We start from the raw sequence: 26,567 nt of genomic DNA, 5'->3' as shown, positions 1-26,567 counted from the left end.
GCCATCTGTCTGCCCGGGACCTTAGTGTTGGGGCTTTCCCAGTCTTTCCTCCTCTGGGATGGGAAGATATGAGTCAGAGGGAGAGTGGAGGGCCTGCTGGAAGGGTAGTTAGTCCCTTCTCCAGTATGTGGAGTCAGCAAGACCTGGGGTGCCATCAGCCCCCACCCCCAGGAAATGGGCTGGCAGCTTGTGCCTCCTACCCACAGAAGCCAGGCCTTGTCTTCTGGGACAGCCAAGCATGTGAGAGCTACCTTTCTGGTTCTGTGCAGCCACAGCTGCCTCTGAGTTGGGGTCAGGGTCCCTGAACAGTCTGGTCTGTTCTGAGTTAGAAGTCAGGAAGAGGAAAAGGATGCACCCTGAGTGTTCCTCCCTCCTAATTGAGTCTTCCAACACCTGTGAGGAAGGTGGGCACCATGTAACCCTGTTTCCCGGGAAGGTGGCAGAGAGGCATTGAGATTTGCTAGTCTCGTAGCCAGCAAGAAGCAGAGAGCCTGGCCCCTTGACACCTAGCCCTGTACACCCTGCCTCTGAATCAAAATAGGAGAAGATATATGAAACCCATTTGGACCCAAGCCTGGGAGGGAAGCTGAAATGAAGAGTGAGAACTGGGGAAGGCCTGCCCACCATGCCCTTCACCTGTTCCAATGGGACAGCTCCCACGCTCGGGAGCAAGTTTACTCCGTCAGGCTTCGGTCTAAGCACTTTTACACTCAACAGTTTGTGGAGTTTTTCAGACAAGGCACAAACGGGCTAACTGTCCAAGGTCACTCAAGTGTTAGGGGGAACTGGGATTTGAACCCAGGCAGTGTGGCCAAGGCTGAGGCCCAGGGAGAGGCGGTGAACAGCCCAGGGTCACACAGCCACAGCCCCAGAGCTGGAAGCTACTGGCTCCCTTCCAGCCCAGGAAAAGCAATGACACCTGACTCCTAGGAAGCTGGGGGTGGAGCAGAGGTGGAGCTAGGGAGACCCAGGTGGCTTCTCGGAGAACCCAGAGCACAGGCGGCAGAGTGGCTTGGAGCAGCATGAAGGGGAGCTGGGGACCGAGGCTGCTCATCCTGGGAGCCGTGGTCTTCATAGAGGGTGAGTCACCCGTGTTTGGGGGGTAGGCGGTATGGTGGGGTTCGGGGGCTGTCCTCTACCCCAGCAGCCCCCTGCAGCTTGATGTGTGAGAGAGCGCCTGCCCGGGAGGCCACAGTCAGCCTGTTGCAACGTAACCGTGTCCGGCTGTGTGTGGGGGGAGGGGTATGTGGCCGCCTGTGTCCAAATGGGTATGATTTCCTTGGGCTGGATTATAGTCTGTGTCTGGAGGAACTGTCATTATGCCTGTGTGTGCGCCCTGTGGCCCCGTCTGCCTCTCTACTTCCAGAATGACCTTAGGCAAGTTCTGGGGCTCTGTGGCCTCAGTCTCCCCACCTTTACATACGTCCCGTCTCTCCTGGTGTAGATGTTCAATGGTGTGTTTGTGTGTGCCTGTGATGGGGAAGAGGCAGGGCAGGGGACCCTTTGGTAGAGTCTCTGATGGTTTCTGGAAAGGTGGCAGAGCCCAGGTCGTCAGAACAGGGGCGGGGTGAGTCTCAATCTCTTGACGCCCTCCCCAACTTGGACATGACGCAGGCCTCTAATTATTCCTTTTAGGCCTCTGCAGCGCAGGGCACAATTAAGCTAACGCTTTCCACATGCACAGGCCGCCTCTCTGACTCAGCGGTGGGGGCAGGAGTTGGGGGTTCTGCGGCCTGGAGGAGGCTTGGCCTGGTCCCAAGCTGAACCCCAGGCCCTGCCGCTCAGGCCCAGGAGTGCTGAGCACGGCTGAGGCAGGAGAATTAATGACTGAGTGTACACTCTGAATAGCTTCCAATAGAAGCTGTTTCTTGACCTCATATATTTTCATTCTGGGAGGGGCCGGTGAGGTAGCCACAGAGTCATAGCAGCAACCCAAACCAATCCCCCCAAACCTGTCCCCTCTACCCACGCTGGACCGGGCAGGTAAGGCTCCCTGCCCCAAGGCTCACCTGTGTCTCTCTCTTCCCAGGTCTTCAAGCGGCTCAGCGTGGTAAGCTCTGGGGCCATGGGGCTGGGCCTTACTTGGGTCTGGGTCGGGCCAGGGGTGAGGGCAGGACAGGGGCCTGCTGTCAGCCTGACCCCCGCCTCTCCACAGCATGCGGGCAGCGTGGCCCTGGTCCCTCCACGCCTCAGGAGGGCAGCACGGTGCCTGGCGAGTGGCCATGGCAGGCCAGTGTGAGGAGGCAGGGGGCCCACATCTGCGGCGGGTCCCTGGTGGCGGACAGCTGGGTCCTCACTGCGGCCCACTGCTTCGAAAAGTGAGTCACGGCTGCGGTCAAACAGGGTTTCTGGCTTTGGGGGTGAATGATTTGTCCCCAAGCCCCGCAAGACTGAGCCCTGCCCCTAGAGTAACAAAGTACCACTTATTAAAAATATGCCATGTGCCAGGTACGTACTATCAAGTTAATCCTAACGACCCTTCATGGTAGAAACCTTACAAATGAGACAACTGAACTGGGAGAAGGATGGACCTTGCTTAAAGCCACAGGTTTTCTGTCCATCTTTCACCCACTTTGTGCTGTCTCCCACGGTGTCACCGTCCCCCTTTGCACTCAATGCCTGGGTCTTGTCCCCCCGACTTGCAGGGCAGCAGTCACGGAACTGCACTCCTGGTCAGTTGTCCTGGGTTCTCTGAAGCATGAGGGGCTGAGCCCAGGGGCTGAGGAGGTGGGGGTGACAGCTCTGCAGCTGCCCGGGGCCTATAAGCACTACAGCCAGGGCTCGGACCTGGCCCTGCTACGGCTCGCCCACCCCATGGCCCACACACCCCTCTGCTTGCCTCAACCTGCCCATCGCTTCCCCTTTGGGACCCACTGCTGGGCCACTGGCTGGGATCAGGACAATGACGGTAAGTGCTGGCCCAGGCTGGAGCCCAGAGGGGCACTCTGCTTGCCCAAGGTCACACAGCCTCAGCTGCCAACTGTCCCCGTTCCCAGCCTCCCTTGCTCCTCCGAGCCCAGACTCCAGCCCCAACCCCCTCTCTTTCGCCAGTTCCCAGGGCCCTACGGAATATACGCCTGCGTCTAATCAGCCGCCCCACCTGTAACTGTCTCTACAACCGCCTGCATCAGCGGCTGCTGGCCAGCCCGGCCCGGCCTGGGATGCTGTGTGGAGGTCCCCAGCCCGGGGTGCAGGGGCCCTGTCAGGTCTGAGGGGGAGGACAAGGGAAGGGAACAGGAGGGGGCTGGGCACTCAATCCACAGGGACTGGTGGAAGGACCACACGTAGAGGGTGTCCGCCCAGGGCTGGGGCTCAGGTATCTGTCCTTGACAACGCTTCCCGGCTCCAGGGAGATTCCGGGGGCCCTGTGCTGTGCCGCGAACCTGACGGACACTGGGTTCAAGCCGGGATCATCAGTTTTGCAACAGGCTGTGCCCAGGAAGACACTCCTGTGCTGCTGACCGACGTGACTGCTCACAGCTCCTGGCTCCAGGCTCAAGCTCAGGGGTCAGCCTTCCTAGCCCAGGACCCTGAGACCCCAGAGATCAGTGATGAGGACAGCTGTGTAGGTATGAGCAGCGGGTGTCAGGAGCGGGACGTGTGGGGACCTCCCCCCAGGGCTGCATGACTTCTGGGCAGCAGGTGGAAGCCACAGTGGAACAAATTTCAGCTCAGAACAGAAAACTGATACAGGGTATCCACACGCTACCAGGGGCTAATGAGGGGGCTTATAAGGCCCCTTTCAGCCCCCAGGATGGGAACAGCTCCATTTACGGCTAAGAGGCATAGATGCTTTGGAACTTTATGAATTTGGGGTTTAGGTAAGAAGAGGAATTTCTGGGATCTGGCTGAAGGTTTTGGAGTAGGCTGCAAATTTCCAAGCAGGAACACCATGAGATTGGAGAGGGCAGGGCTCCCACTCAGTGGGGCATTAATTCTGGCAGTAAGTGACTAACATGCAAACTGCATGCAAAATAATTCCTGAGACGGAAGCTCTATCTTGATGTTAAGAGAAGTACCAGTGAGCCAGGAGTTCTGGGGCCACTCCAAGCCCAGAGGGGTGCCGACAGGCGGGGTAGGGAATGATGAGCAGGCCACTCCCGTGATCCTGGACCATCAGAGTTAAAAGCTTAGGCCCTGGGTTTTGAATCTCAAGTTGGCTATTTGCCTGTGGTTAGTGAGCTAGAAAGTCACTTAACCCCTCTGGAACTTTGGTTACCTTCGGTAATTAGGGTAACCAAGATTCAACTTAAAAGGATATTGTGAGGATGGTTGATAGCACATGGGAAGCACTTAGCACGGGGCCTGGCATGCAGTGAGCACTTAGCAGGAAGGCAGATGATGTAATCTGTCTGTCTCAGCCTGTGGATCCTTGAGGAGAGAAGGCGCCCAGGCAGAAGCTCCCTCCCCACGGCCCTGGGACGCCAGGCTGAAGCACCAAGGGAAGCTGGCCTGTGGCGGAGCCCTGGTGTCAGAGGAGGTGGTGCTGACTGCTGCCCACTGCTTCACTGGGTGAGTCCCGTCTCCCTTGCCTTTGTGCCCCCACCCTTGCTGGCAGCCCTGCCACCCAGTGCTGTCAATGCTGTCCCTGCACAGGCGCCAGACCCCAGAGGAATGGACTGTAGGCCTGGGGGCCGGACCAGAGGAGCGGGGCCTGAAGAAAGTCATCCTGCATGGGATGTATACCCACCCAGAGGGGGGCTATGACGTGGCCCTCCTGCTGCTGGCCCAGCCCGTAACACTGGGCTCCAGCCTGCGGCCCCTCTGCCTGCCCTACGCGGACCACCACCTGCCTGATGGGGAACACGGCTGGGTCCTGGGGCTAGCCCGCCAAGGAGCAGGTACGTAGGTAGGACAGGGCCACCAGCAGCTGTGCATCTAGCCTAGAGGCCGAGGCAGCAGCTGGGTCTTCTCCGTCGCCCTGCAGGCACCAGCTCCCCTCAGACAGTGCCTGTGACCCTCCTGGGGCCCAGGGCCTGTAGCCGCCTGTACGCAGCCCTTGGGAGCGACAGAACCCCCATTCTGCCGCAGATGGTGTGCACCAGTGTTGTGGGTGAGCCGCCCGGCTGTGAGGTGAGCCCCACTCCCCCTGTCCTCACCCCACGGACCCCTCGCCCTGCCACTCATGAACAGACCTTCTGCCAGGCTTGGCCTCAGACCTCTCACCGAAACTCAGCCTTTCTGCCAACTGGCTCCCAAACAGCCAGACCCCCAGCCCCAGCCTCAGCCCCTTCTGCCCCGTGAAGCTGCCTAGGGAGAAAAGGAAGTCACTAGTGTCCCCTGACCCCTGACAGGGCCTGTCGGGGACACCGCTGGTGCACGAAGTGAGGGGCACATGGTTCCTGGCTGGGCTGCACAGCTTCGGAGATGCCTGCGAAGGCCCGGCGAGGCCTGCCGTCTTTACAGGGCTCCCCACCTATGAGAACTGGGTCAGCAGTTTGGAATGGCGGGTCTACTTCGCTGAGGAGCCAGGGCCCGAGGCCGAGCCTGAAAGCTGCCCAGCTAACAAGAGTACGTGGCCCTGGGGCCTCGTGCCAACACTGCCTCCGCAGACACCTTCTCTCTCGACCTGGGGCAGGGCAGGGCAGGGTCTGGCCTGACCCACCTCTAGCTGCCCTGGGTGGGGTGGAGCAGTGGACGGACCCATCTGGATTCAAATTCTGGCTCTTGTCACTGTTTGACTGGGAGAGCACGCCTCTCAACCTCTTCAGACCAAACTTTTCTCATGTGTCATGGGGGCTGAGGAGCGCCTCCTTCCTCTTCCTCTAAGGCAGGAAGGGAGGGAAGCTGTGAGGACGAGGCCAGCCCCACCCTCCTTCCTCTCCCTGACCGGCCAGCCAGCCGGCTGTTGACAGGTGGCTCTGGGACACTGCAGTCACAGTGAGGCAATTCCTGCGTCACTGCCCCTGCCCCTCTGCCATCCCCCATGACCCCGTCCCCCACTGGGGCAGGCCCGACAGCGCAATGGGCTCTGGGAAGGAGCCTGCCCCGACCGACAGCTGCCCCCGCTCCCCTCTGCAGGACAGGGAGACCTCCCCTGTGGATGCCCCCTCCACGTCCAGCTCTGCGGTCCAACGCAGGCATCCCCAGCTTTCCCTATTCGTCATCCCCTCAGATACAACCACACCAGCCATGTACTTTGAAAATTTCTTTTTTGGGGGGAGCAATTTTCCTGTATTTTTAAACTTAAATAAATTGTTACAAAATAGACTTTAGAAAATAAATTACAAATTGTAGTAAAAGGCTCCCCCCTTCCACAGGCAACATTCCCACCCATGGCTCTCTCTGAATCTGCCTCTCCCTAGTGTTGGAATCTGGCTGGTGAGGGTGGCCCGGCCGCAGAGCCTGGCACTGGGTTTCTTGCAGGGCTGGTCACAGGGAAGAGCATGGTGACAAAGGCAGGGGAAAGGAGGTCCTTCAAGGACAGGACGGGAGGAACATCTCACCCCCTCCATGGGAAAGAAGCCAGATCTGGGTCCTCTTTGCAGGAGGAGAGGAGAAGAGAGGTGGGGATGCCCAAACTACTCCTGAGCAAAACAAGGAGATCAAGCCTTTCCCTACAACCTGCCCTCCCCCTACCCCGTATTCTGATCTTTGGAAACTTGAAGTTCAGAGGGAGAAGCTGAGGTCTGCAGGCCACTGGGGTGAAGGGTCCAGGAGTGGGGTCGTGGGGGTGGGTGGAGGGGGCAATGACAAGTCCCCTCTGCCCGCCGCAGGTGCCTTTGGGGTTCCTGGGGAGAGAGAGACGAGGCGACTGAGGGCACAAACCCCACACAGCTTGTACCCCTCCCCCTCCCTAGCCCTGCAGGCCATTCCCCACAGCCCTTGCCCCCAAGGCCTGTGTGAGAACTCCCAATTATTTCCCCAGACCTGGTTCACTAGCTCCTCACTCATTCCCTTGGGGTCACGAGAAATCTTTTATCCTGAAAGCCATCTTATCAGCACTCTCAGGGGAATCTCACCACCCACCCTTCCAGCCCTGACAATCTCTGGTCAAGGGGCCCACCATCTCAGGGACACCCACTTTGGGGGCCACTAAATGGAAGGGGCCCTGGGAGAAGGGCTACGGATCCCTAGGGGAGGTGGAGAGCAAGCCCAGGACTTGCTGAGGGAACAGGCTCTCCCATTCCTCCGCAGCCTCGTCCTCCAGCAAGGCTGGGCGGAGGTGTCTTTCCCTGGAGATTCCCCTTGATGGAGGATGGGAAATAGGGGCTGATAACTGTTGTTGCTATAGCTGGGCCTGGCTTCAAAGAAACAATTATCTGTGACTCAGTCCTCCAATTAAAGGTGTGCCGGAGGGGAGGGGGGTGTGCAGGTGGAAAGGGTGGCTTGGTTGGATCCCAAAAAGGAAATGCGCAGCAGAGAGAGAAGAAGGTTGAATAAAGGGAAGGAGAAGAAACGTGGGCCAATACAGGTGGGAAAGGGCCAAGGGTCTAGTTTCCAAAAAAAGAGGAGGGGGAGCAGAGACAAGATTCGGGGAAACAGGGACAGGGAGCTGGGTGCCAACTAATGACCCTGTTCCCCGACCAGGTCAGCATGGAAGCCACAGTCTGGGGGCGCCTCCCATGCCCCCTTCCTTTTTCCCTGGCTCCTTGCCTACTCTAGGGAAGAGCAGAACCTAGACCATCTTGTTCTCTGGAAATCATTACTTAACTGGCTGGATCAGGGGAGTTTCCGGATGCAGCAGCCAGGTGGTACCCAGCTACCTCCCCTCCCAAAACAAAAATACCGTTCCTCTCTGGCTCCGGCACAGCAGAGGAGCCCCGGCAGCTGCCTCTGCCCCTGACCACTCCCTACCACCCCCGACTACCCCAACCCACCAGGCTACCTATTCACCTTGGGGTAAGGTAGCCCCCAGGGGTTCAGATCTCAGCTACTCAAAAGGCAGCATCCGCAAACTAGCTTTCTCTACATCCCAGCCCTGGCCGCCTCCTGGAATCCACGTGATCCTCTCACTCCTTGCTCCCCTTGGGGCCAGTTTTTACCTTCCACTGTGTGCCCGCCTCCTCTGGGACCTTTCAGTCCTCTGCCCAAGCCCACTCATGCCCCCGTACCAGAGCTGGCCACTGCCCACTCCTCCTGGTGCTGCTGCTGGTGCTGCAGGAAGCTGATGCGGCGGCGGAAGTGGCGGGGACAGTGGGGGCAGGTGAAGGGCCCCTCCCGGGGTGCGTGGACCCGCCCGTGGCCCTCCAGCCGGGCAGCTGTCCGGAAGGCCTTGCCACAGACGCTGCAGCGGTGGCGCTTGGGGTCCGTGTGGGTCCTGCCGTGGTTCTTAAGGGACAGCAGGTTGGGTAGAAGTTTGGGGCAGAGGGAGCAGGGATACAGTCCAGTGGTGTGGGCCTTCTGGTGGTTCAGCAGGCTACCGGCATGGCGGTAGGAACGCCCACACTGGGCACAGTGGAAGGGCCGCTCCTCGTCCACAGCTGCTGCAGACCTGACGCCTTGGCCTCCATTAGCTCTCCCGGCATTCTCTCCTGGGGCCCTGGGGGGTTCTGATGGGGCCTTCCGGACTTGACCAGGGAGATCCACCTCATCCTCCACAGCCCCAGCTTTGGGACCTCTGGCCTCCATCTGGGGCGACACCTGACTGAGTCCCCTGGCATGAGTCTGCAGGTGGCTGGCGAGTTCATGGTGGGACCGAAAGGCCTTGCCACAGTCAGGGCAGGCAAAGGTCTGGGCAGCTATGTGGTTGTGGCTCTGGCTCTTGGTGGCCACAGGATTCAAGAACTCCTTGGAGCAGAGCAGGCAATAGTGACGGTCTGTCTTGTGGGTGTTGTGGTGTTTCAAGGGCCCTTCCGACTGGCAGGAGGTCTTGCCACAAGGGCTGCAGGAAAAGGAGTGGCTCTCCGGCTGAAGCTGAGGGCTGCTGTCTCCATTGTTCCAGCTATCCATGGGAATCAGACTAGGTCCATTGGGCTGGCTGTTGCCAAGGTGGCAAGGACTCCTGGGGACACTATCCCCTGACTCGTCTTCCGGCTTGGTCGGTACGTGACCCCCAGGAACCCAATCTCCATCATGATTCACCAGTCCTCTGTCTCCTTGCCACCCATCTGCTTTCCCCGTGCCCCAGGACATTGGCTCTGTGCCTTCTAAACCTGCTGCCTTGAGGGGGCTCTGACTCTGCTCCGCTGGCCTCATGACTCCAGCCTCCAGCGGGGATACCGACTCAGTACCGCACCACCTGCCCTCTAGTCCCTGGTCATCGACCAGGTTCCCCTCACCGCCCTCGGTGCCGTTTGGGCCTCCCTGACCCCCTCTGGCCTCCTCCTCATGCTCTCGCAGGTGCCGCTCCAGAGATCCCCGGCCAGGGAAGCCCCGGCCGCAGAGGGCGCAGCGCACAGCTGCCCGCCGGGACCGCCCAGCTCGGCGCCGCCGGCTCTCCGAGTGCAGCCTCTGGTGGTCCTTCAGGGCCATGCGGTTGGAGTAGGTCTTGGGGCAGGCGGGACAGCTATACTGGCCCGTCTCGTGGCTACGCCTGTGGTTCAGGAGGCTGCCGGCGTGGCGGTAGGTCCGCCCACACTGCCCACAGCGAAAGGGCCGATCTTCCCGGGGCAGTTTGCGGGAGCCCCCAGCTCCACCGCGCTCCATGTGGACCCGCTGGTGGCTGGCCAGCTGCTTCCGCAGGCGGAAGGCCTTCCCACATTCGGCGCAGCGGAAACGCCGGGGATCCGCGTGGATGCGCCGGTGGTTCTTGAGGGACATGAGGTTTGAGAAGCCTTTGGAGCAGGCCTGGCAGCCAAAGTGGCCGGTCTGGTGGCTCTGCCGGTGATTGATGAGGCTGCCGGCGTGCTTGTAGGACCGGCCGCACACCTCGCAGCTGAAGGGCCGCTCGGAGCTGGCTTCAGTCTGGCAGCCCTTCTCCGCAGTCTCCAACCTCGGCTCCATTTCCTCCCCCTTCACAGTGGTCTCCTCCCAGGCCTCTTCCTTCACCCTCGCCACCTCCTCCAGGGGCTCCACTTTAAGTTCCTTCTGGAACTTCTCCACTTCTGCCTGCCCGAGGCCCTCCTCCGCCATGTTTTGGGGCTCACCGCTGCCTCCTGCCTCTGGAACGGGCCCCACCTGGGGCTCAGAGCCTTTGCAGCGCGGGTGGTTTCGCAGATGATTGCGATAAGCAGCCAGGTTGGGGTAGCAGCGGCAGCAGACGGGGCAGATGAAGTCTCCGGTCTGGTGGATCTTGCGGTGGTTCACCAGGCTGCCCCCATGGCGATAGGTCTTGCCGCACTGGTTGCAGCGGAAGGGGCGGGGCTGGGTCTCCAGAGAACTTTCCCCACCCTGCATGCAAAGGCTGTCTGCAAGCGTGGCACCTACTCCCTCTCCAGACTTTGTGTCTCCACCCTCCCCAGAAAAAGAGGTCACCGTGCCCTCAAAGGTGCCACCTGCAACCATCCCCGTGGCATCACCTGACTCTCCCGGGTGATGAATGAGACTGGGAACCTCGCCGTTGGTGTTCCCGGAACTCTGGCTTTGATGGTGACGCTCCAGGCTGCCCAGGTCATCGTAGGTCTGACCGCAGCAGCCACAGATGTGCCCATACCCGGCGCCATCCAGCGCCTCCACCTCCCGCTGCAGCTGATTCAGCAGTTCTGCTTCCGAGAGCTGCAGTGGGGGGCTATGGGTGGAGGCTGCCCCTGCTGCTCCTTCCTCTTCCCCCTCCTCCTCTGAGCCCTCAGTCGTACCATAGGAGTCATGAGCCTGGCGCCGGTGACGCCTGTAGCCAGCCCGCCCAGGGAAGATCATGCCGCAGAGGCAGCAGAGGAAGGGCTGTGCGGAGGCTGCCTCCCCGGGCCCATGGCTCTGGAAGTGGCTGCGCAGGGCAGGCAAGGACTCAAACTCCTTCGGGCAGAGAGAGCACTGATAGATGCCCGGTGGGTGGCAGGGCCTGTGGCTCAGCAGGCCAGCGGAGTGGGGGAAAGAATGCCCACAGTCAGGACACGTGTGGGAGACCTCAGCCTGCCAGCCAGCAGCGGCTCTGGCAGAGTGGGAAGGGGAGCTGGGCTGGCCAGGGGCTGGTTTCTGGTCTTCCTCCAACCCAGGGAGGCCACCACAGAAGCGAGTCCCATTGCTCTCCTCATCGCCTGGGACGTCCAAGTTGTCAAGGAAACAGGCCTCCTTCCTTTCCAGTCCTTCCTCAGTGCCGCTGCTCTCTTTATCACCCTGGAAACAGGCCTCATCCCTCTCAAGCCCACATTTGTCCCTTTCAGCTGCAGCCTGCAAACAACTCCCATCACTTTCCATGTTGCCTTCGGCTCCACTCAGACTTTGCCTTGAAGGGTCTTGGGGACGGCTCAGGCCCTCACCGTCTCCCACCAGCTCTGGGGCCCAGCTCCCGCCTGACGGGAGTTCGGCTTCTCCCCCACCGCCAGCACTGCCAGCCCGCCTCCGGTGCCGCCTGCTCCGCCGCCGACTGTGGCGGCGCATGTGGTTCTTCATGGCGGCCACGGTGTGGAAGCGCTTGGCGCAGGCCCCGCAACTGAAGTCTCCCGTCTGGTGGGTCTGCCGGTGGTTGATGAGGCTGCCTGAGTGGCGATAGCTCTTTCCACAGTCTCGGCAGGCAAACGCCCGAGGAGGTGACACCCTGGTCTCGGTCCTGCCGTTCTCCCCTTCCCCATGGCTCCGGCCGTGACGTTCAAGACTCTCAGGGTCTTCAAAGAGCATGCCACCCAGGCTACATATCTGTGGCGCGGTCCTATCTGCTGCTGGCGGGACATCGGTGGCCCCCTCTTCACGTCTGCACCCAGGTCCCTGACCTGAATGGGGGGCTGCCTCTGCTCCCACTGGGTCAGCTGGGAGCTCCAACTTGCGGCGGCCGAGGGGACCCTCGGCCCCTGGGCCTGTGCTGCGGCGAGCAGCCTTGCAGTGTACCCGCACGTGGTTGCGCAGGGCCATGAGGTTGGGGTACTTGCGGGGACAGAGTGAGCACTGGTACTCTCCTGTCCGATGGCTATGGCGGTGGTTCACCAGGCTCCCCCGGTGCCGGTAAGCCCGACCACACTCATTGCACTTATAGGGGCGGTGGTCCAGGGTGGCGGCGGGGACCTCCTTCTCTTTGTGGGTGGTCTCAGCCAGCGGCAGGGGAGCTGGCAGTACTGATGGCTGCCCATCCTCTCCGGCTCCTTGCCGGGGTCTGTGATGTGCCCGCACGTGGTTTTTGAGGGCAGCTGCGTTGAACAGCTGCTTGGAACAGATGGAGCAGGGGTAGACACCTGTCTGGTGGCTCTTGCGATGGTTGATGAGGCTCCCAGCATGGCGGTAGGTACGGCCACAGTCCCCACAGTGGAATGGCCGGTACTCCTCCAGGCTGCTATCTTCCAGCTCCCCAGAGGTGCTCAGCTCCCCAGAGCCATTCAGCATCTGTGTACCAGGGAGCTGTTCCCGGCTGCTCTCGTCTGCGTGCCCATTGGTGGTGGGTATCCCTTTCTCTTCCCACAGCCGCTCCTGACTTTCACCCTCATGGGATTGCTGATGTTCCAGCAGCTCTCGGGGGAGCCGGAAGGCGCGGGGGCAGTGGGGACACTGGTAAGGCCGATACTGGGCATGGAGTCGGGAGTGATTCTTCAGAGCCATGAGGTTAGAGAACTCCTTGAAGCAGATGGCACAAGGGTAGACGCCCAGGGTGTGGCTCTGGCGGTGGTTGGTGAGGCTCCCGGCATGCTTGTAGGTCTTGCCACATTGACTGCATTTGTACCGCCGCTCATCCTCAGCAGGAGGGGACTGGGCGGGTTCCTCACCCGCTGTGAAATTCACTACTGATTCAGCCAAATACTGTTCCAAATTGCTAAGGAGACTGCTGGCCGGGGTGGGGAGCGGTGGGTCTCCGGCAGAGTTGGTGGTGGGCCCCCAGCCCTCTGTGCCCTCCTCAGGATCTGGCTGGCTTTCCCAGCCTTCTCTTTGTCTGGTGGGTGGATCTTCCCAAGTGCCCAGAGCTGCCCTAGAGTCTGGCCCAGATTCACAGCCAGATGTCTCTTCAGTATGTTTCTTCTGGTTTTCCCAGCCTTCCCCAGGGCCAAGCCTCTGGCCCCAGGAGTCAGTGGACACTGTCTCCCCCTGGAGGCATGGAGTGGCTTCCTTGGGGCGCGGAGGCCTGCGCCGCCGGCGGCCTTCAGGAGCATGAGTCCTCATGTGGCTCTTGAGGGCCATGGGATTGGTGAAGTCCTTGCCACAGGTGGTACAGGGGAAAAGGCCAGTCTCGTGGGTCCGGCGGTGGTTGACCAGGCTCCCTGGGTGACGATAGCCCCGCCCACACTGCTGACAGCGGTAGGGCCGAGGGATGCTGTCAGCCTCCTCACTGTCCTGGTTGGAAGATGGATGGAGCAGTTCTCGGTGCCGTGACAGTTCTGGGAGGCTAGGAAAGTGGCGCTGACAGTCAGTGCAGCTGAGTGAGGTGGGCGTGTCCTCCATGGGGCAGTGTGGCAGAAACCTGAAGGTTCAGGAAGAGCAGGCAGGTGGCAGCAGCATCGTCCTCTGGTGGAGGGTCCAAGGCCTAGGAACAGGGGGCAGTGGTCAGAAAGAAGGCCTGAATTAACTTTGCCTCTTAGTTCCATGAGCAACAAGTTCACCAGAGGGCACACATGGGTTCCCCAAGCAGCAATGCCCAGAGACCTGCTCTCTACTGGATCTATTCTGGAAGCACCATCATTTAATACTTCCCTGCATACAAGCTCCCCAAACATGGGAGCTCCTCTAGGCCTGACTCATCTCTGGAGATATAGGTAAGGAAACTGACGTCTAAAGGAATGCAACCTACCTCTGATCACAAACCTATTATTCTGTCTTCAGACCAAATCCCAAAAGCCTTACTGTCCCTAACTCTCTGCTCTCTATAAATCTGAAACAACCTATCTTCTGCGACATCTTAAAAGGAAACCTGTACCTCTCCTAGAACCTTCTATAAGGTAAGTCCAATCCTCCTTCCTTCACCCCTCAGCTAAACAGAGTAGCCTAGAGGCATGGAAGAAGCAGTCTCTTTCTTCAGTTGACAGCCTAGGACCTGAGAGGTGAGGTTAGAGGCCCCCTTCAGAGAAAGGGCTGGCTTGTTCCCCCACCTGCCCTATTCCTTTCAGGGTCACAAAGTCACCTTTCTGAAAGACTCTTGGGTTCCCCGGATTCCAAACGATCTTCCATCTTGGAAATTTCGTCTCCTTTCTGGTTCTTCACCCTCTACCTATTTCTTTCCTACGCCTCTCCATCCCTTCTCATTTTTTCTTCTACCTTCTCTCATAATACTGATGACAATAGCAACACGTGCTACCTAAGCATTACCGTGTGTCAGGCACTGTGCTAAGTAAAGAATATTCGTTATGTCACTTAGTCCTCACAACACACTGCAGTGCCTCTGTTATCCCAGTTTACACACGAGCCAGCCCGTTTGACTCGGACAATCTTCTTTCCAAAGCCCTTGCTCTCTCCATGGCAGGCCCCCATGCCTCCTACATCACCTTGGCCTTCTCTGACTCTGACTGTTCACTCCCTTGGGACCCCAATACAACTCCTATCTCCGACTCTAAACCCCCTTACTGAACCTGCTCCCAGAAGTCTCACTTCACAAAGCCCCTTCGCTCAAGAGTCGCCTCTCCTAATCAACCACCAATAAGGTCCTCTTGCCTCACTCATCTCCTCGACCAGTTTTCTCTTAGGACCCCTACCTCACACCGGTGGCCCCTTCTCGTTCCCGCCGCGGGTGCGTCCGTTGGGGACCGCGAACGGGAGTGCGCCTGCGCACTGGGACCCTCACCCTAACTGCAGCCGCGCGCCCCAAGGGGTGGTTGTGGAGGGGCTCTCGAGCTCCCACACACGCACAGTCTGCCAGGGTTCCTGGGCGGTGGGAGCTGAGGGAAAGAGGGAAAAGAGAGGGGGAGAAGGAAGGACGCAGAGGAAAGAGGGCGCAGCTGGCACGAGCCAGCAGTCTACCCCCCAGCTCCGCGGACACTTCCTATTGTTACTAGGAAACAGGAAGTGTCCTAGCCGCAAAAGCTTCCCCGCGAAACTTCCGCCTTAAAAATGCTTCTGTCCCGCCTCCCAGCAGCGGTTCTACACAGACACATTTCCGGTGCTAGATGAGAAGCAGCTAACGCGCGACCCTGACCCCGCCCACGTAGGTCAAAGAGCTGTGTCATTCTGCACTAACCTTAGCCACACTTCCGGGAAGAGCCGCTAAAATCCTTCCGGTGCATATTGGCTGAGCGGAGAAGAGGATAAAAAGGGTTCTGCAGTCCTGGCCTCAGTATTTTGGCGACACTTTTCCTGGGGCTTCTTGTAAAACTTCTAAAGACAGATGAAGGGAGCGTCATTTACTCCTTGCTATTAAGGGAAATGTTGTGGAATATAAGCGGATTTAGGTACTACAAATCTTGGGCATGGCCTTTCTGTCCTCCCACCTTCTAGTTCACGGTGATCTATCCCCAGGCTAGCAATAGCCGGTGCATCCCGTAAACCTATTCCGGTGTCCTCTGTCATTAGCACCCACAGAGACCCCCTGCAAGGTGTTTCTCCGCCACCTTCGGCTGGGGGTGCTCGGATAAACTTCGCCTTCCTCCCTAGCGGGAAAAGCTCCCTTCCACTTCCGCTCGCCGGCCCCGCCTCCCGTCCCTCCCCCTCCCCCCCCCCCACAAGCTGGGTCCTAGCGCCTGCCGCTCCCTGGCTGTGTCCCGGGCTCCGTCGGTGAGAGGAGCTGCCGTTGACGCCACGGAGCCAGCCCCAGTCTGTTCAGGTAGGAAATGCCGGCGGGAAGCCGCAGGGACCCCCGGGCAGTCCCACTGCGGACGCAATCCGAACGGGCCTCAGTTTCCCTGTGGGTGCAGAGGGCAGATGGGGTTGGCCTGGCGCGAGCGGCGCGGGAGGGGCGGGAGGAGTGCGGCCCCGGGAGGGCGCGGGCGGGCGGGCTCTGGGCCCAGCGGGTCCTAGAACCCGCCGGCTGTCCCGGCGGACCGGCTGCAGCAGACGCCTGGGCTCGGGCGGCACGGCTGCCCGCCTTGCGCCGTGCGCGCACGAGGGTCCTAGAGCCCGCCATGTTGCAGGCTTTTGTCCCAGGCGTGCGGCCCGTCAAGCACGGTCCCCGGCGCCGGCGTCCCCCCTCCCCGGTCGAGGTCCTGGCCGCCCCTCCCGCGGTCCTAGAGAACGCCATCTTGCCGTCCTTTGTCCAAAGTATGGCCTTCGGTCCATTCATTTGTTCATTCTGTCATCCTTCGTTCACTCCTTCTTGCCACGTTCTCCGATGCCACGTTTTCCCAGGGCTTTTCCTGAGAAGAGGCAGCCCAGGGCCCTCCCTGCGGGTCTGTCTGTCTGCCGGGGGTTCCGACACGTAGACAGTTGCAGGGAGCGAGAATGCGCAAGGTTTCCGCAGCTCTCGGCTCTAACGACCTTAAAACTCCCACATGCCTCAGAGACCTCATTTTACTGATGAGAAAACTGAGGCCCAGAGAGCCATGGCGCTCTTACCTCTATAGTCTATTAAGTATTCCTGAGAGCACTGGGGAAGCAGGTATTTGAAGGATGCAAAAGAGTTTTCCCACGGGAGAAGGCAGAGGGAACTGCATATGGAGATGTATTTGGGTGGTGAAGTTTGAGAATTGTGGCTGGAGCTAAGGTCGCTGTCGGGAGGGGCACACTGCCCCTGGAGGTGAGGCTGGAAAAGGGGGTTGGGATTAGGTTGTGGACTGACCAGATTGGACGCCTAGGAGATGATTAGTTCTTATCTCTGCATGGTTCACAGTTCCCCATCTGCCGTCTCACCGGATCTCTCATGGCCTGTGAGGCCTATTGATAACTACTTGTTTAGAGGTGGGGAGACTGAGGTGCAGAGAGGATAAAAAGTGGCTCTTCACCTCATCACTGCCCGCAGGGTTCTAAACTCTAGGAATTAAATCTCTGCATCCCTGGCATTTAGAGCCTGTTCATGCAGCAGGACGTCCCCCGCCCCCTAAATTCAGGAGTAAACAAAGACAAAGACAAGCCTCCCTCACCAGAGCAATGAATCCACTGTGGGATACTGGGGGCGATATATGGACCCTGTGAACTTGGAAAAGCAGAGAAATTCAGTTACTAAATAGTTGTTGACTGACATTCTTACAGACTCCTACTATGGAGGAGGCAGAGGCTATAGACCTGGGTTCAAATACCGCCTCGGAGGTTGATTTGTTCAGTTTGTTTTGGGCACCAAGCATGGTTCTATGCGTAGAGGATACAGAATAATAAAGGTTCCTGGCTCTTTGCCAGCCTAGACTCTCAAGCTGGAGACAGAGAATTAACAACTGAACCATAAAATGTATAAGTGCTAGCAAAGCAATAAGCAGGGGACAGAGGGCAGAAGTTTGGGAGGCAGACCACCTGGCTTTGAGTATTGGCTGTGACTGTGACTAGTTTCTTCACTTCTGTGTGCCTCAGTATCCTTGTCTGAAAAATGGGGGGAAAATAATACTATTTAACTTAGTCTGTTTGGGCTACCATAACAACAACAACAGAAAACCATAACAGACTGGGGGGCACAACAGAAATTTATTTCTCACCGTTCTGGAGGTTGAGGTGTCCAAGATCAAGGTGCTGGCCAATTCAGTTCCTGGTGAAGGCTCCTTTCTTGGGTCGTATGTGGCCACCTTCTGTCTAAGTTCTCACATGGCCTTGCTTCCATGCATGCGCACATTCATCCATAACAAGCTCCTAGGCCGTCGTGAGGCTTAGCTTGAGTAGTACACATAAAATGCTTAGAATGATACCTGGCCCATGGCAAATTTGCAAGGAATGTTATCCAGATGAGCAACATGAAGGAAATTAAACAGGAGGGGGATAGAGAGTGATTAGCAGGGGTGCAGATAGCATTAAGAAAGGTGGTCAGGAAAGCCCTCTTTAAGGAGGTGACAGGGAGCTGAGACCCAAATGGAATCAAAGAGATAGCTACCCAAAGACCCTCGGAAATAATGTTTCTAGCAGAGGAAACTACTAGTGCAAAGTCCCTGAGATGGGAAGGAATTTAAGTCTTTGAGGGGATAAAGGGAGAGCCTGTGTGGGTAGAGCCTAGTGAGCCAAGGGGAGAGGAGTGGGAGATGGGATAGGCAGGAGGTAGATAGTTCAGGGCCTTGCTTGCCATGGAAAAGATATTGGTCTTTGTCCTGGGAGCAGTGGAAAGTCTCATGATTTGGCTAATAAACCTTAAGTAAATGAAGACTGGTAGAGAAAGAGCCCAGCCCAGGGACCTGAAGACTCGTGTTTGAGTCTGGGCTCCTTGACTAGCTATGTTTCCTTATGTGTAAGTTTTTTCCCTTACGGGGGCCTTAATCTCCACATCTGAAAAAGAGGTGTATTAAAAATGCCTCTCTCCTAGAAGCTTCTGAAAACCTAAGGTTCTTAAATGAGTGTTAGCTGGAATGACCCAGAAAGCATGTTTAGAATAGATTTCTGAGTCCTACCCCATGCTCCCTGCATGATTATTTTCATGCAGCGAGTTCACAGAATCACTCTAGGGAGTGGTGGGTGGAAGAGTCCTCCGTGAACAGGGAAGTGAAGAGCTGATGATGGGTTTTTTGTTTGTTTTTTTTTTACTTATTTTTTTGGTTGCACTGGGTCTTCGTTGTGGCGTGCAGGCTTCTCTAGTTGTGATACGCGGGCTTAGTTGCCCCGTGGCATGTGGGATCTTACTTCCCCGACTAGGAATCAAACCCATGTCCCCTGCTTTGGAAGGTGGATTCTTAACCACTGGACCACCAGGGAATTCCCAATGCAGGGGTTTTAGACAGGGGCCTAGCCTACCTGACCCTTCGTTCTTTATAGAGCTTGTGCCTGGCACGCCCCTACTATTTCCCCTGGGAAGTGCCTTAGGAGGAGGGATTTACCCCTCCAGCTACCTGGTTTCTGGCTCACAGATGGGAAGACTGAGGCCCAGAGCTTGGAACCCACGGGTCCAGCCCTCTGAGAGGGAAACAGAAACATAAAGGGTGCTGGCTCTGGTCTCCAGGGACTTCTACAGGAATGAGGAGACCAAGGTATAACCTGAGCTCAGGGTTCTGGTCGTCGTGGGGCTGGCCCAGGTAGCAGATAAGTCTGGGAGGGCCCAACTACTCAAGGTGAATTAAACACCTGGATTCAAGTCTCAGCTGCATGAGTTACTAGGTATGTGACCATGGGTTAATCACTAACCTTCTCAGAACCTCAGTTTATTCATCTGTAAAATGAGGACAATAATCCCTATCTCAGGAAGCTATGAGAGAATTAAATAAGGTTGCACACTCAGCAAGGTGTCTGGCTCTGAGAAGATTCAGTAATTGAGGGGAGTAATTATTCTTTTTTTAAATAAATTTATTTATTTATTTATTTATGGCTGTGTTGGGTCTTTGTTTCTGTGCGAGGGCTTTCTCTAGTTGTGGCGAGCGGGGGCCACTCTTCATCGCTGTGCGCGGGCCTCTCACCGTCACGGCCTCTCCCGTTGCGGAGCACAGGCTCCAGACACGCAGACTCAGTAGTTGTGGCTCACGGGCCCAGCTGCTCCTCGGCATGTGGGATCTTCCCAGACCAGGGCTCGAACCCGTGTCCCCTGCATTGGCAGGCGGATTCTCAACCACTGCACCACCAGGGAAGCCTAAGGGGAGTAATTATTCTTATCTCATTCAGCCCTCGCCCAACCCTGTGAGGTAAGTAGTGTTATTACCTCCCTTTTTTCAGATGAGAAAACTGAGGTCCTACGGCATGAAGTAAATTGCACAAGGTCACAGCTAGGAAGTGAGGAAGGTAAGATTCGAAGCCATGCAGTTTGGCTTCGGAGACTGCACTTAACGACAATGCTAAATTGTTTCTCTGGGCCTCAGTTCCCTTATCTGTGAAAGGGGGTAATAACAGAACTTTTTTCATGGTGCTGACATGAAGTGCAAGTAAGTTAATACATGTAAAAAGGTTAGGATGTTGCCTATTGTTTAGCAGGTGCTCGGTAAACGTGAGCTATCATTTTCTTTTTTAAAATATTTATTTATTTATTTATTTATTTATTTATTTATTTATTTGGTGGCATCAGGTCTTAGTTGTGGCAGTCAGGCTCCTTAGTTGTAGCTCCCGGGCTCCTTAGTTGTGGCATGCGAACTCTAAGTTGCGGCGTGCATGTGGGATCTAGTTCCTTGACCAGGGATGGAACCCGGGCCCCCTGCGTTGGGAGCACGGAGTCTTATCCACTGAGTCACCAGGGAAGTCCCAGGCTGTCATTTTTATTAAGGAGAAACTTGATCAGACTGTCCAGAGATGATCTGGAAAGGAGGTAGTGAGGGCCTCATCCAAGGATAGGCAGATTCCCTAGAAACCGTAGGCAGAATTCAAGCCCTGGGGAAGGCTGGGCCTCAAGCCCTTTAACTCACCTTCCAGCCCTAGGATTTAGTTCGAAAAGTGAAAAAACCAAGCTGAGGGTGGAACAGAGCTGTGTGGGATGTAGGCCAGAAACCAAAGGGGAGATGCAGGAAGACCTTCCTTTGGGAAGTAAGGCTCAAAGGAAGGATTGGTAGGATTTATAACAGCCAGGAAGGACCTGGGAACTTGCATGGTGTGATGGAAGCCATGAAAAATTCTTGAGCAGGGGACAGAGCATCACATGGTACCTTAGGGAGAAGACTCCGGCTGCCTGTGCACACTAGATTGTGTGTGTAGGGGTGGGAGACTGAGGCAGGGCCACCAGGCAGAACGATGCTGATTCTAAAGATGCAGCCCTTGCCAATCACCCGGGGACTCCTGCATCCTCCCTGGGTCATAACTTAGAAGACACCAACCCCTGAGGTATACAGATGATGAAACAGGCCTAGAAAGGAGTGCTAGAATCCAAACCTCCTACCTCCCAGCCCATCTTTTGGACACACCTGGCTCCCCTCCCCTCTCTATAACATTGTCCTTCCCCCCACCCTGGCTGCCCCAGCAGCTGCTGCACCTTAAGTGGATCTGCTGTAATCCTCTTCCCTTCATCCTCCAGGGAGGATGAGCTGGTGTTAAGACTAATGCAGCTGTTAATTCTATTTCCTCCCAGCCATGATCTGCAGGAGCAGCTGGGTGGAGGCTGTCTGGGCTCTGAACGGAGAAGGAAGGGGCCATAGCTAGAGTGGGTGTCCCAGGAGGCCAGGCCAGAGCAGATACATTGAGTATGAGACAGAGACTTCTAACTTCTGCTAGCAATGGCTCAAGCTGCTTTGAGAGTAATTGAGCTTCCCATTACCAGAGTTATGGGAGCAAGAACCAAAGACCCATTCCAGAGCAGAGGGTGGACCAGGATTCCTATCTGGGGTGGAGTACCTTACAGCTGTGCAAGGCCAGAATTCTGTGTGAACAGTTGCTGCCTCTGCAAGCTAACCAACCAGAGGGGAAAGACAAAATACATACGCTGGGGACCTATCCCTTCCAGACAGATGGTGCCAATCACCACATTTAGCCCACTGGCTCTGCCTTCTTCTGGCCCTACCTTTGTCTTTCCTGAGCACTTGGAGACCTTCAGGCCAGACCCACATCTAGGTAGCCTCCGTGTCTGCAGCCTTGCACATGTCTTGGATTCTGAGCTGTAGAAGGAAGATGGTGAGATGGACAGAGCCTGGGCCTTCTGGGAATGCCACAGGGTTTGGAGAAGCCCAGAGGCTGGGGACGGAAGTGCAGGTGGGCATTTCGATGATCCCGGCCTCCTCTCTTAGTTCCTCTGAGGTCACCTGGTCCAGCTCCTTTCATCAGTGAACAGACCAGAGAGGAAACTTGAGCGCAGAGAGACAGGAATGTTTGCGAGGAAGGATGTGCATCCCGGGTGGGAAATGCAGATAAGACAGAGTTCCTTCTGAGGCCTCAGAGGGCTTTGGTGAGGAGACAGGCCTTGGAGAATTGGAAAGGGGTGTGGCTTCTAACTTTGCCTCTCTTGCAGAGAAGCCCCGCCCATCCAGGCCATGGAGGTAGAGTCTTCGGAGGAGAGGTCCCCAGCCCCAGGCTACAAGCGCTCTGGCCGCCGCTATAAGTGCCTGTCCTGTACCAAGACGTTTCCAAATGCACCCCGGGCAGCACGCCATGCTGCCACACATGGGCCTGCAGACTGCACAGAGGAGGTGGCCGTGGCAAAGCTGAAGCCAGAGACAGACCCCAAAGCGGAGGATGCCAGCGGGGACAAGGTGTCAGGAGCAGCGGCGAAGCCTCGGCCGTATGCGTGCCCGCTGTGCCCCAAGGCCTACAAAACGGCACCAGAGCTACGCAGTCACGGGCGCAGCCACACGGGCGAGAAGCCCTTCCCTTGCCCTGAGTGCGGTCGCCGCTTCATGCAGCCCGTGTGCCTGCGCGTGCACCTGGCCTCGCACGCCGGCGAATTGCCTTTCCGCTGTGCGCACTGCCCCAAGGCCTATGGCGCGCTCTCCAAGCTCAAGATCCACCAGCGCGGTCACACCGGCGAGAGGCCCTACGCCTGCGCCGACTGTGGCAAGAGCTTCGCTGACCCCTCAGTGTTCCGCAAGCACCGGCGCACGCACGCAGGCCTGCGGCCCTACAGCTGCGAGCGCTGCGGCAAGGCCTACGCGGAACTCAAGGACCTCCGCAACCACGAGCGGTGAGGGCGCTGGGCTGGGTGGGGGGCGGCTGAAGGGGTTGGGAAGAGCGCACCAATAGCGTGAAGGCGTTGAGTCCCAAAGATCGGAAGGAACCAATGGGAAAGTGAGTGAGGCAGAGCTATGGGGGCGGAGGGTGGAATTGGGGTCTGATAGGCCTGGGTTCCTGGACTAGGAAAGGGGCGGGGCTTGAAGTTGGGCTGCTGCCCAGGAGGTGCGAGTGGGGGCCGGGTCTGTTGAGTGCAGAGATGGATCTAGAACACCTAGACACCCAGCCTGAAGGTTTCTTACTCTGAGGTACAGACCTGTGGCCCTTAGGGGATTGGGCCAAGGCCCCAGTGATGTTAGGGGGCCCTAACGTACAGTGCAGACAGGCGGCGGGGGTCGGGCGATGGGCTGCCACCTTCACTCCGGCTCTCTGCACTCCCACAGGTCCCACACCGGCGAGCGCCCCTTCCTCTGCTCAGAGTGCGGGAAGAGCTTCTCCCGCTCGTCCTCGCTCACGTGCCACCAGCGCATCCATGCGGCGCAAAAGCCGTACCGCTGCCCAGCCTGTGGCAAGGGCTTCACGCAGCTCAGCTCCTACCAGAGCCACGAGCGCACGCACTCTGGCGAGAAGCCCTTTCTTTGCCCCCGCTGCGGCCGCATGTTCTCCGACCCCTCGAGCTTCCGGCGCCACCAGCGGGCGCACGAGGGTGTGAAACCCTACCGCTGCGAGAAGTGCGGCAAGGACTTCCGGCAGCCGGCCGACCTGGCCATGCATCGGCGGGTGCACACGGGCGACCGGCCGTTCAAGTGCCTGCAGTGTGACAAGACGTTCGTGGCGTCCTGGGACCTCAAGCGGCACGCGCTGGTGCACTCCGGCCAGCGGCCCTTCCGCTGCGAGGAATGCGGGCGAGCCTTCGCCGAGCGAGCCAGTCTCACTAAGCACAGCCGGGTGCACTCGGGTGAGCGCCCCTTCCACTGCAACGCCTGCGGAAAGTCCTTCGTGGTCTCGTCAAGCCTGAGGAAGCACGAGCGGACCCATCGCAGTAGCGAGGCCGCAGGGCCTCCCCCGCCGCAGGAGCTGGTAGTGGGGCTGGCGCTGCCGGTCAGTGTGGCAGGCGAGGGCTCAGCGGCCCCGGCAGCAGGGGCGGGGCTCGGGGACCCTGCAGCAGGGCTGCTGGGGCTGCCCCCGGAATCGGGTGGTGTGATGGCCACCCAGTGGCAAGTGGTGGGCATGACCGTGGAGCACGTGGAGTGCCAAGATGCTGGGGTTGGGGAGGCTCCTGGTCCCTTGGGGGGGGCAGACGAAGTGGGGGGTGAGGAGGTGGACGAGAAACCACCACAGTTTGTATGCCGGGAGTGCAAGGAGACGTTCTCCACGCTGACCTTGCTGCGACGGCACGAGCGCTCACACCCAGAGCTCCGGCCCTTTCCCTGCACCCAGTGCGGCAAGAGCTTCTCAGACCGGGCTGGGCTGCGCAAGCACAGCCGCACCCACAGCTCTGTGCGCCCCTACACCTGCCCCCACTGCCCCAAGGCCTTCTTAAGTGCCAGCGACCTGCGCAAGCACGAACGCACCCACCCTGTGCCCATCGGGGCCCCCACGCCCCTCGAGCCCCTCGTGGCTTTGCTAGGAATGCCTGAAGAGGGCCCAGCCTGAGGCCCAGGCCCCCTCTGCCACACTCCCGGGAGCTCCGCCCCTACAGGGTGCTTCCTGAACCTCCCTTTGCCTCAGCTCACTCTTAGACTCCAGATCCATTCCTTCGCCCCAGGCAGCTAGCTCACCTTCCTGACAAAGAGCTGGGGACAGTGGAGGCTGGCAGCAGCCTGCGAGAGACATGGCTCCCTCTGAGCACCACTCATTAAAGCATTCACTTTGACACTGGGTTGTCTTCTGTGTTCTGGTCGGGGGTAAGTAATGGGAGTTTGGGCATTAGATAAGGTTCCGTGGAGATCCCTGGATTGACAGATTAGAAACTAGAAGGGTCTTTGGGTGCACTGTTTTCTCTAAATATGTTTCAGAATGTCTTGTGACAAAGGGTTCCGTGGTCAAGTAAGTACAGGAAATTCCTGTACCCTTCTTGGGGATTCTTGGTGATCAAAGTATATTAAAGTCATCGATAAGTCCTGCAATGAACAAATCTATTTCGCTTTGTTTAGCCCACACTTACTTGACCTGTTACTGAGTAGCTCTACGTCTGTGTTTTTGCAGATAATAAACTGAGACCCAAAGTTAGTATATTTCCCATAAATTGCAATAACAAATTAGAAAATATACTTGGGGTCCCATTCACAATAACAACAAAACCCATAAACTACAAAGGAGTAAACCTCACAAAAAACATGCAAACCCTGTATGAAGAAAATGGTATCTCTGTCCTGAAGGATATAAGACCTAACTAAATGGAGGTATACCATGTACCTGAGTGGAAAGATATTATTAAAAGATGTTGCTTCTCCAGTTTAATCCTTAAGTTCATTGCCATCCAAAAGAATTTTTTAACAAAACTTGAAAATCCTAAATTCCTGTGCAATATATATATTTAAAAACAGTGGAGGGGACTTCCCTGGTGGTCCAATGGTTAAGACTCCGTGCTCCCAATGCAGGGGGCGCGGGTTCGATCCTTGGTCAGGGAACTAGATCCCATATGCCGCAGCTAAGAGCCCGCATGCCACAACGAAGATCCCGCATGCCGCAGCTAAGACCCAGCACAGCCAAATACATAAATAAATAAATATTTTAAAAAAAACAACAGTGAAGCTGTCAGGACTTCCCCGGCGGTCCAGTGGTTAAGACTCCGTGCTTCCACTGCAGGGGGCAAGGGTTCCATCCTTAGTCAGGGAACTAAGATCCTGCATGCTGTGCTGGCCAAAAAAAAAACAAAAACAAAAAAACAGTGGAAGTGATGTACTTGACACGCTAGATAATCAAACACCAAAGCACTGGAATAAAAACAGGAAATTACTGACACAAGAATAAATTAGTTAATAGAGTGGGGGAGAGGATTCAAAAGCAGCCCTGACTATTTCTGGGAATGTAGTTTATGATAAATATGATTATTCAAATCGGGAAAAATGTAGGCTGTTAAATAACTTGACAGTTATAGCCATACTCTGGAAGGCTACATAACTTTTAAAGTAATTTTTCAAAGACCAAAAATGGAAAAACAAAAACGAGGTGCCACATTTAGTGTAAATTGGGAAGATGATTTGATGTTTATCAAAAGTTAAATACTTCATGATGTATGTAATCATTATGCTGTATGCCTTCAACATACAGTGCTGTATGTCATGTCTCAATAAAACTGGAAGAGGGGGGAAAAAAGCAAACAAACACATTAAAAAAAAAAAAAAAAAAAAAGGTTAAATGCATATACTCTCAGCAAGTACACCTCAAAGAATTTACATCACAGATTTCTTTTTCCAGTTCTGTGGCAAAACTGAAGATGAAAGATTGTTCGGTGCCGCAAAATCTGTGATAACTGGGAACACCCTATATGACCATTAGCAAAGGACTAACTAAGGCCGCTTTAAGATATATTATGCAACAGTTTTTTTAAAAATGAGGCTTATCAGTAGTGGGAAGCAGCCGCACAGCACAGGGAGATCAGCTCGGTGCTTTGTGACCACCTAGAGGGGTGGGATAGGGAGGGTGGGAGGGAGACACAAGAGGGAGGAGATATGGGGATATATGTATATGTATAGCTGATTCACTTTGTTATAAGGCAGAAACAAACACACCACTGTAAACCAATAAAGGTGTTAAAAAAAAAAAAGCCAAGAGAAAGAAAAACACAAAACTAAAAAAAAAAAAAAAAAAATGAGGCTTATCAGGACTTCCCTGGTGGCACAGTGGTTAAGAATACGCCTGCCAATGCAGGGGACACAGGTTTGAGCCCTGGTCCGGGAAGATCCCACATGCTGCGGAGCAACAAAGCCTGTGCGCCACAACTAGTGAGCCCATGTGCCACAACTACTGAAGCCCGCGTGCCTAGAGCCAATGCTCCGCAACAAGAGAAGCCACCGCAATGAGAAGCCCGCGCACCGCAACGAAGAGGA

General features: G+C 56.7%; 3 protein-coding genes across 11 annotated transcripts; 2 read left to right on the top strand and 1 right to left on the bottom strand.

Moving 5' to 3' along the window:
- The first annotated feature begins 301 nt into the window (after nucleotides 1–301).
- Nucleotides 302–6,210, top strand: PRSS53 (serine protease 53). Its single transcript, XM_068565218.1, is given in 11 exon segments — nucleotides 302–1,080; nucleotides 2,030–2,050; nucleotides 2,156–2,318; nucleotides 2,646–2,908; nucleotides 3,052–3,206; nucleotides 3,350–3,569; nucleotides 4,362–4,512; nucleotides 4,597–4,841; nucleotides 4,928–5,073; nucleotides 5,295–5,505; nucleotides 5,508–6,210. Coding segments are annotated over 11 exon segments (1,737 nt in total). The 5' UTR covers nucleotides 302–1,022; the 3' UTR covers nucleotides 5,612–6,210.
- ZNF646 (zinc finger protein 646) lies at nucleotides 6,203–16,554 on the bottom strand. Of its 6 annotated transcripts, none has more exons than XM_068565209.1 (4): nucleotides 16,435–16,554; nucleotides 15,125–15,261; nucleotides 8,055–13,480; nucleotides 6,203–6,731 (listed from the first exon to the last, which is right to left on the bottom strand). In XM_068565209.1, exons 3-4 carry the CDS (start codon nucleotides 13,396–13,398, stop codon nucleotides 6,610–6,612), a joined length of 5,466 nt encoding a protein of 1,821 aa, XP_068421310.1. In that variant the 5' UTR covers nucleotides 13,399–13,480; nucleotides 15,125–15,261; nucleotides 16,435–16,554; the 3' UTR covers nucleotides 6,203–6,609. The 6 variants fall into 6 exon arrangements, 5 of the variants coding, with proteins under 5 accessions (XP_068421310.1, XP_068421311.1, XP_068421309.1 ...); XM_068565210.1 differs by lacking the exon at nucleotides 16,435–16,554 and adding an exon at nucleotides 15,375–15,545; XM_068565208.1 differs by lacking the exon at nucleotides 16,435–16,554 and having other exon boundaries at nucleotides 15,125–15,545.
- On the top strand, nucleotides 15,620–24,756 carry ZNF668 (zinc finger protein 668). Of its 4 annotated transcripts, none has more exons than XM_068565212.1 (4): nucleotides 15,620–15,706; nucleotides 19,648–19,713; nucleotides 21,857–22,525; nucleotides 22,956–24,756. In XM_068565212.1, exons 3-4 carry the CDS (start codon nucleotides 21,879–21,881, stop codon nucleotides 24,166–24,168), a joined length of 1,860 nt encoding a protein of 619 aa, XP_068421313.1. In that variant the 5' UTR covers nucleotides 15,620–15,706; nucleotides 19,648–19,713; nucleotides 21,857–21,878; the 3' UTR covers nucleotides 24,169–24,756. The 4 variants fall into 4 exon arrangements, with proteins under 4 accessions (XP_068421313.1, XP_068421314.1, XP_068421315.1 ...); XM_068565214.1 differs by lacking the exon at nucleotides 15,620–15,706 and adding an exon at nucleotides 16,274–16,615; XM_068565213.1 differs by lacking the exon at nucleotides 19,648–19,713.
- The last annotated feature ends 1,811 nt before the right edge of the window (nucleotides 24,757–26,567 follow it).

This window comes from Eschrichtius robustus, chromosome 16 (assembly GCF_028021215.1).
Source record: "Eschrichtius robustus isolate mEscRob2 chromosome 16, mEscRob2.pri, whole genome shotgun sequence".
Lineage (NCBI taxonomy): Eukaryota > Metazoa > Chordata > Mammalia > Artiodactyla > Eschrichtiidae > Eschrichtius > Eschrichtius robustus.
Note: the sequence above shows the minus strand (reverse complement) of the source record. Positions and strands in the feature narration are given on the sequence as shown.

Bases quoted from the DNA above. Each gene is read 5' to 3' on its own strand.
- ZNF646 (XM_068565209.1), bottom strand. From the start codon at position 13,398: ATGGAGGACACGCCCACCTCACTCAGCTGCACTGACTGTCAGCGCCAC. The intron at 6,732-8,054 runs GTACGGGGGCAT...CTCTCTCCCCAG, and splicing joins GTGGGCAGTGGCCAGCTCTG to GAACCCCAAAGGCACCTGCG.
- ZNF668 (XM_068565213.1), top strand. From the start codon at position 21,879: ATGGAGGTAGAGTCTTCGGAGGAGAGGTCCCCAGCCCCAGGCTACAAG. The intron at 22,526-22,955 runs GTGAGGGCGCTG...GCACTCCCACAG, and splicing joins GACCTCCGCAACCACGAGCG to GTCCCACACCGGCGAGCGCC.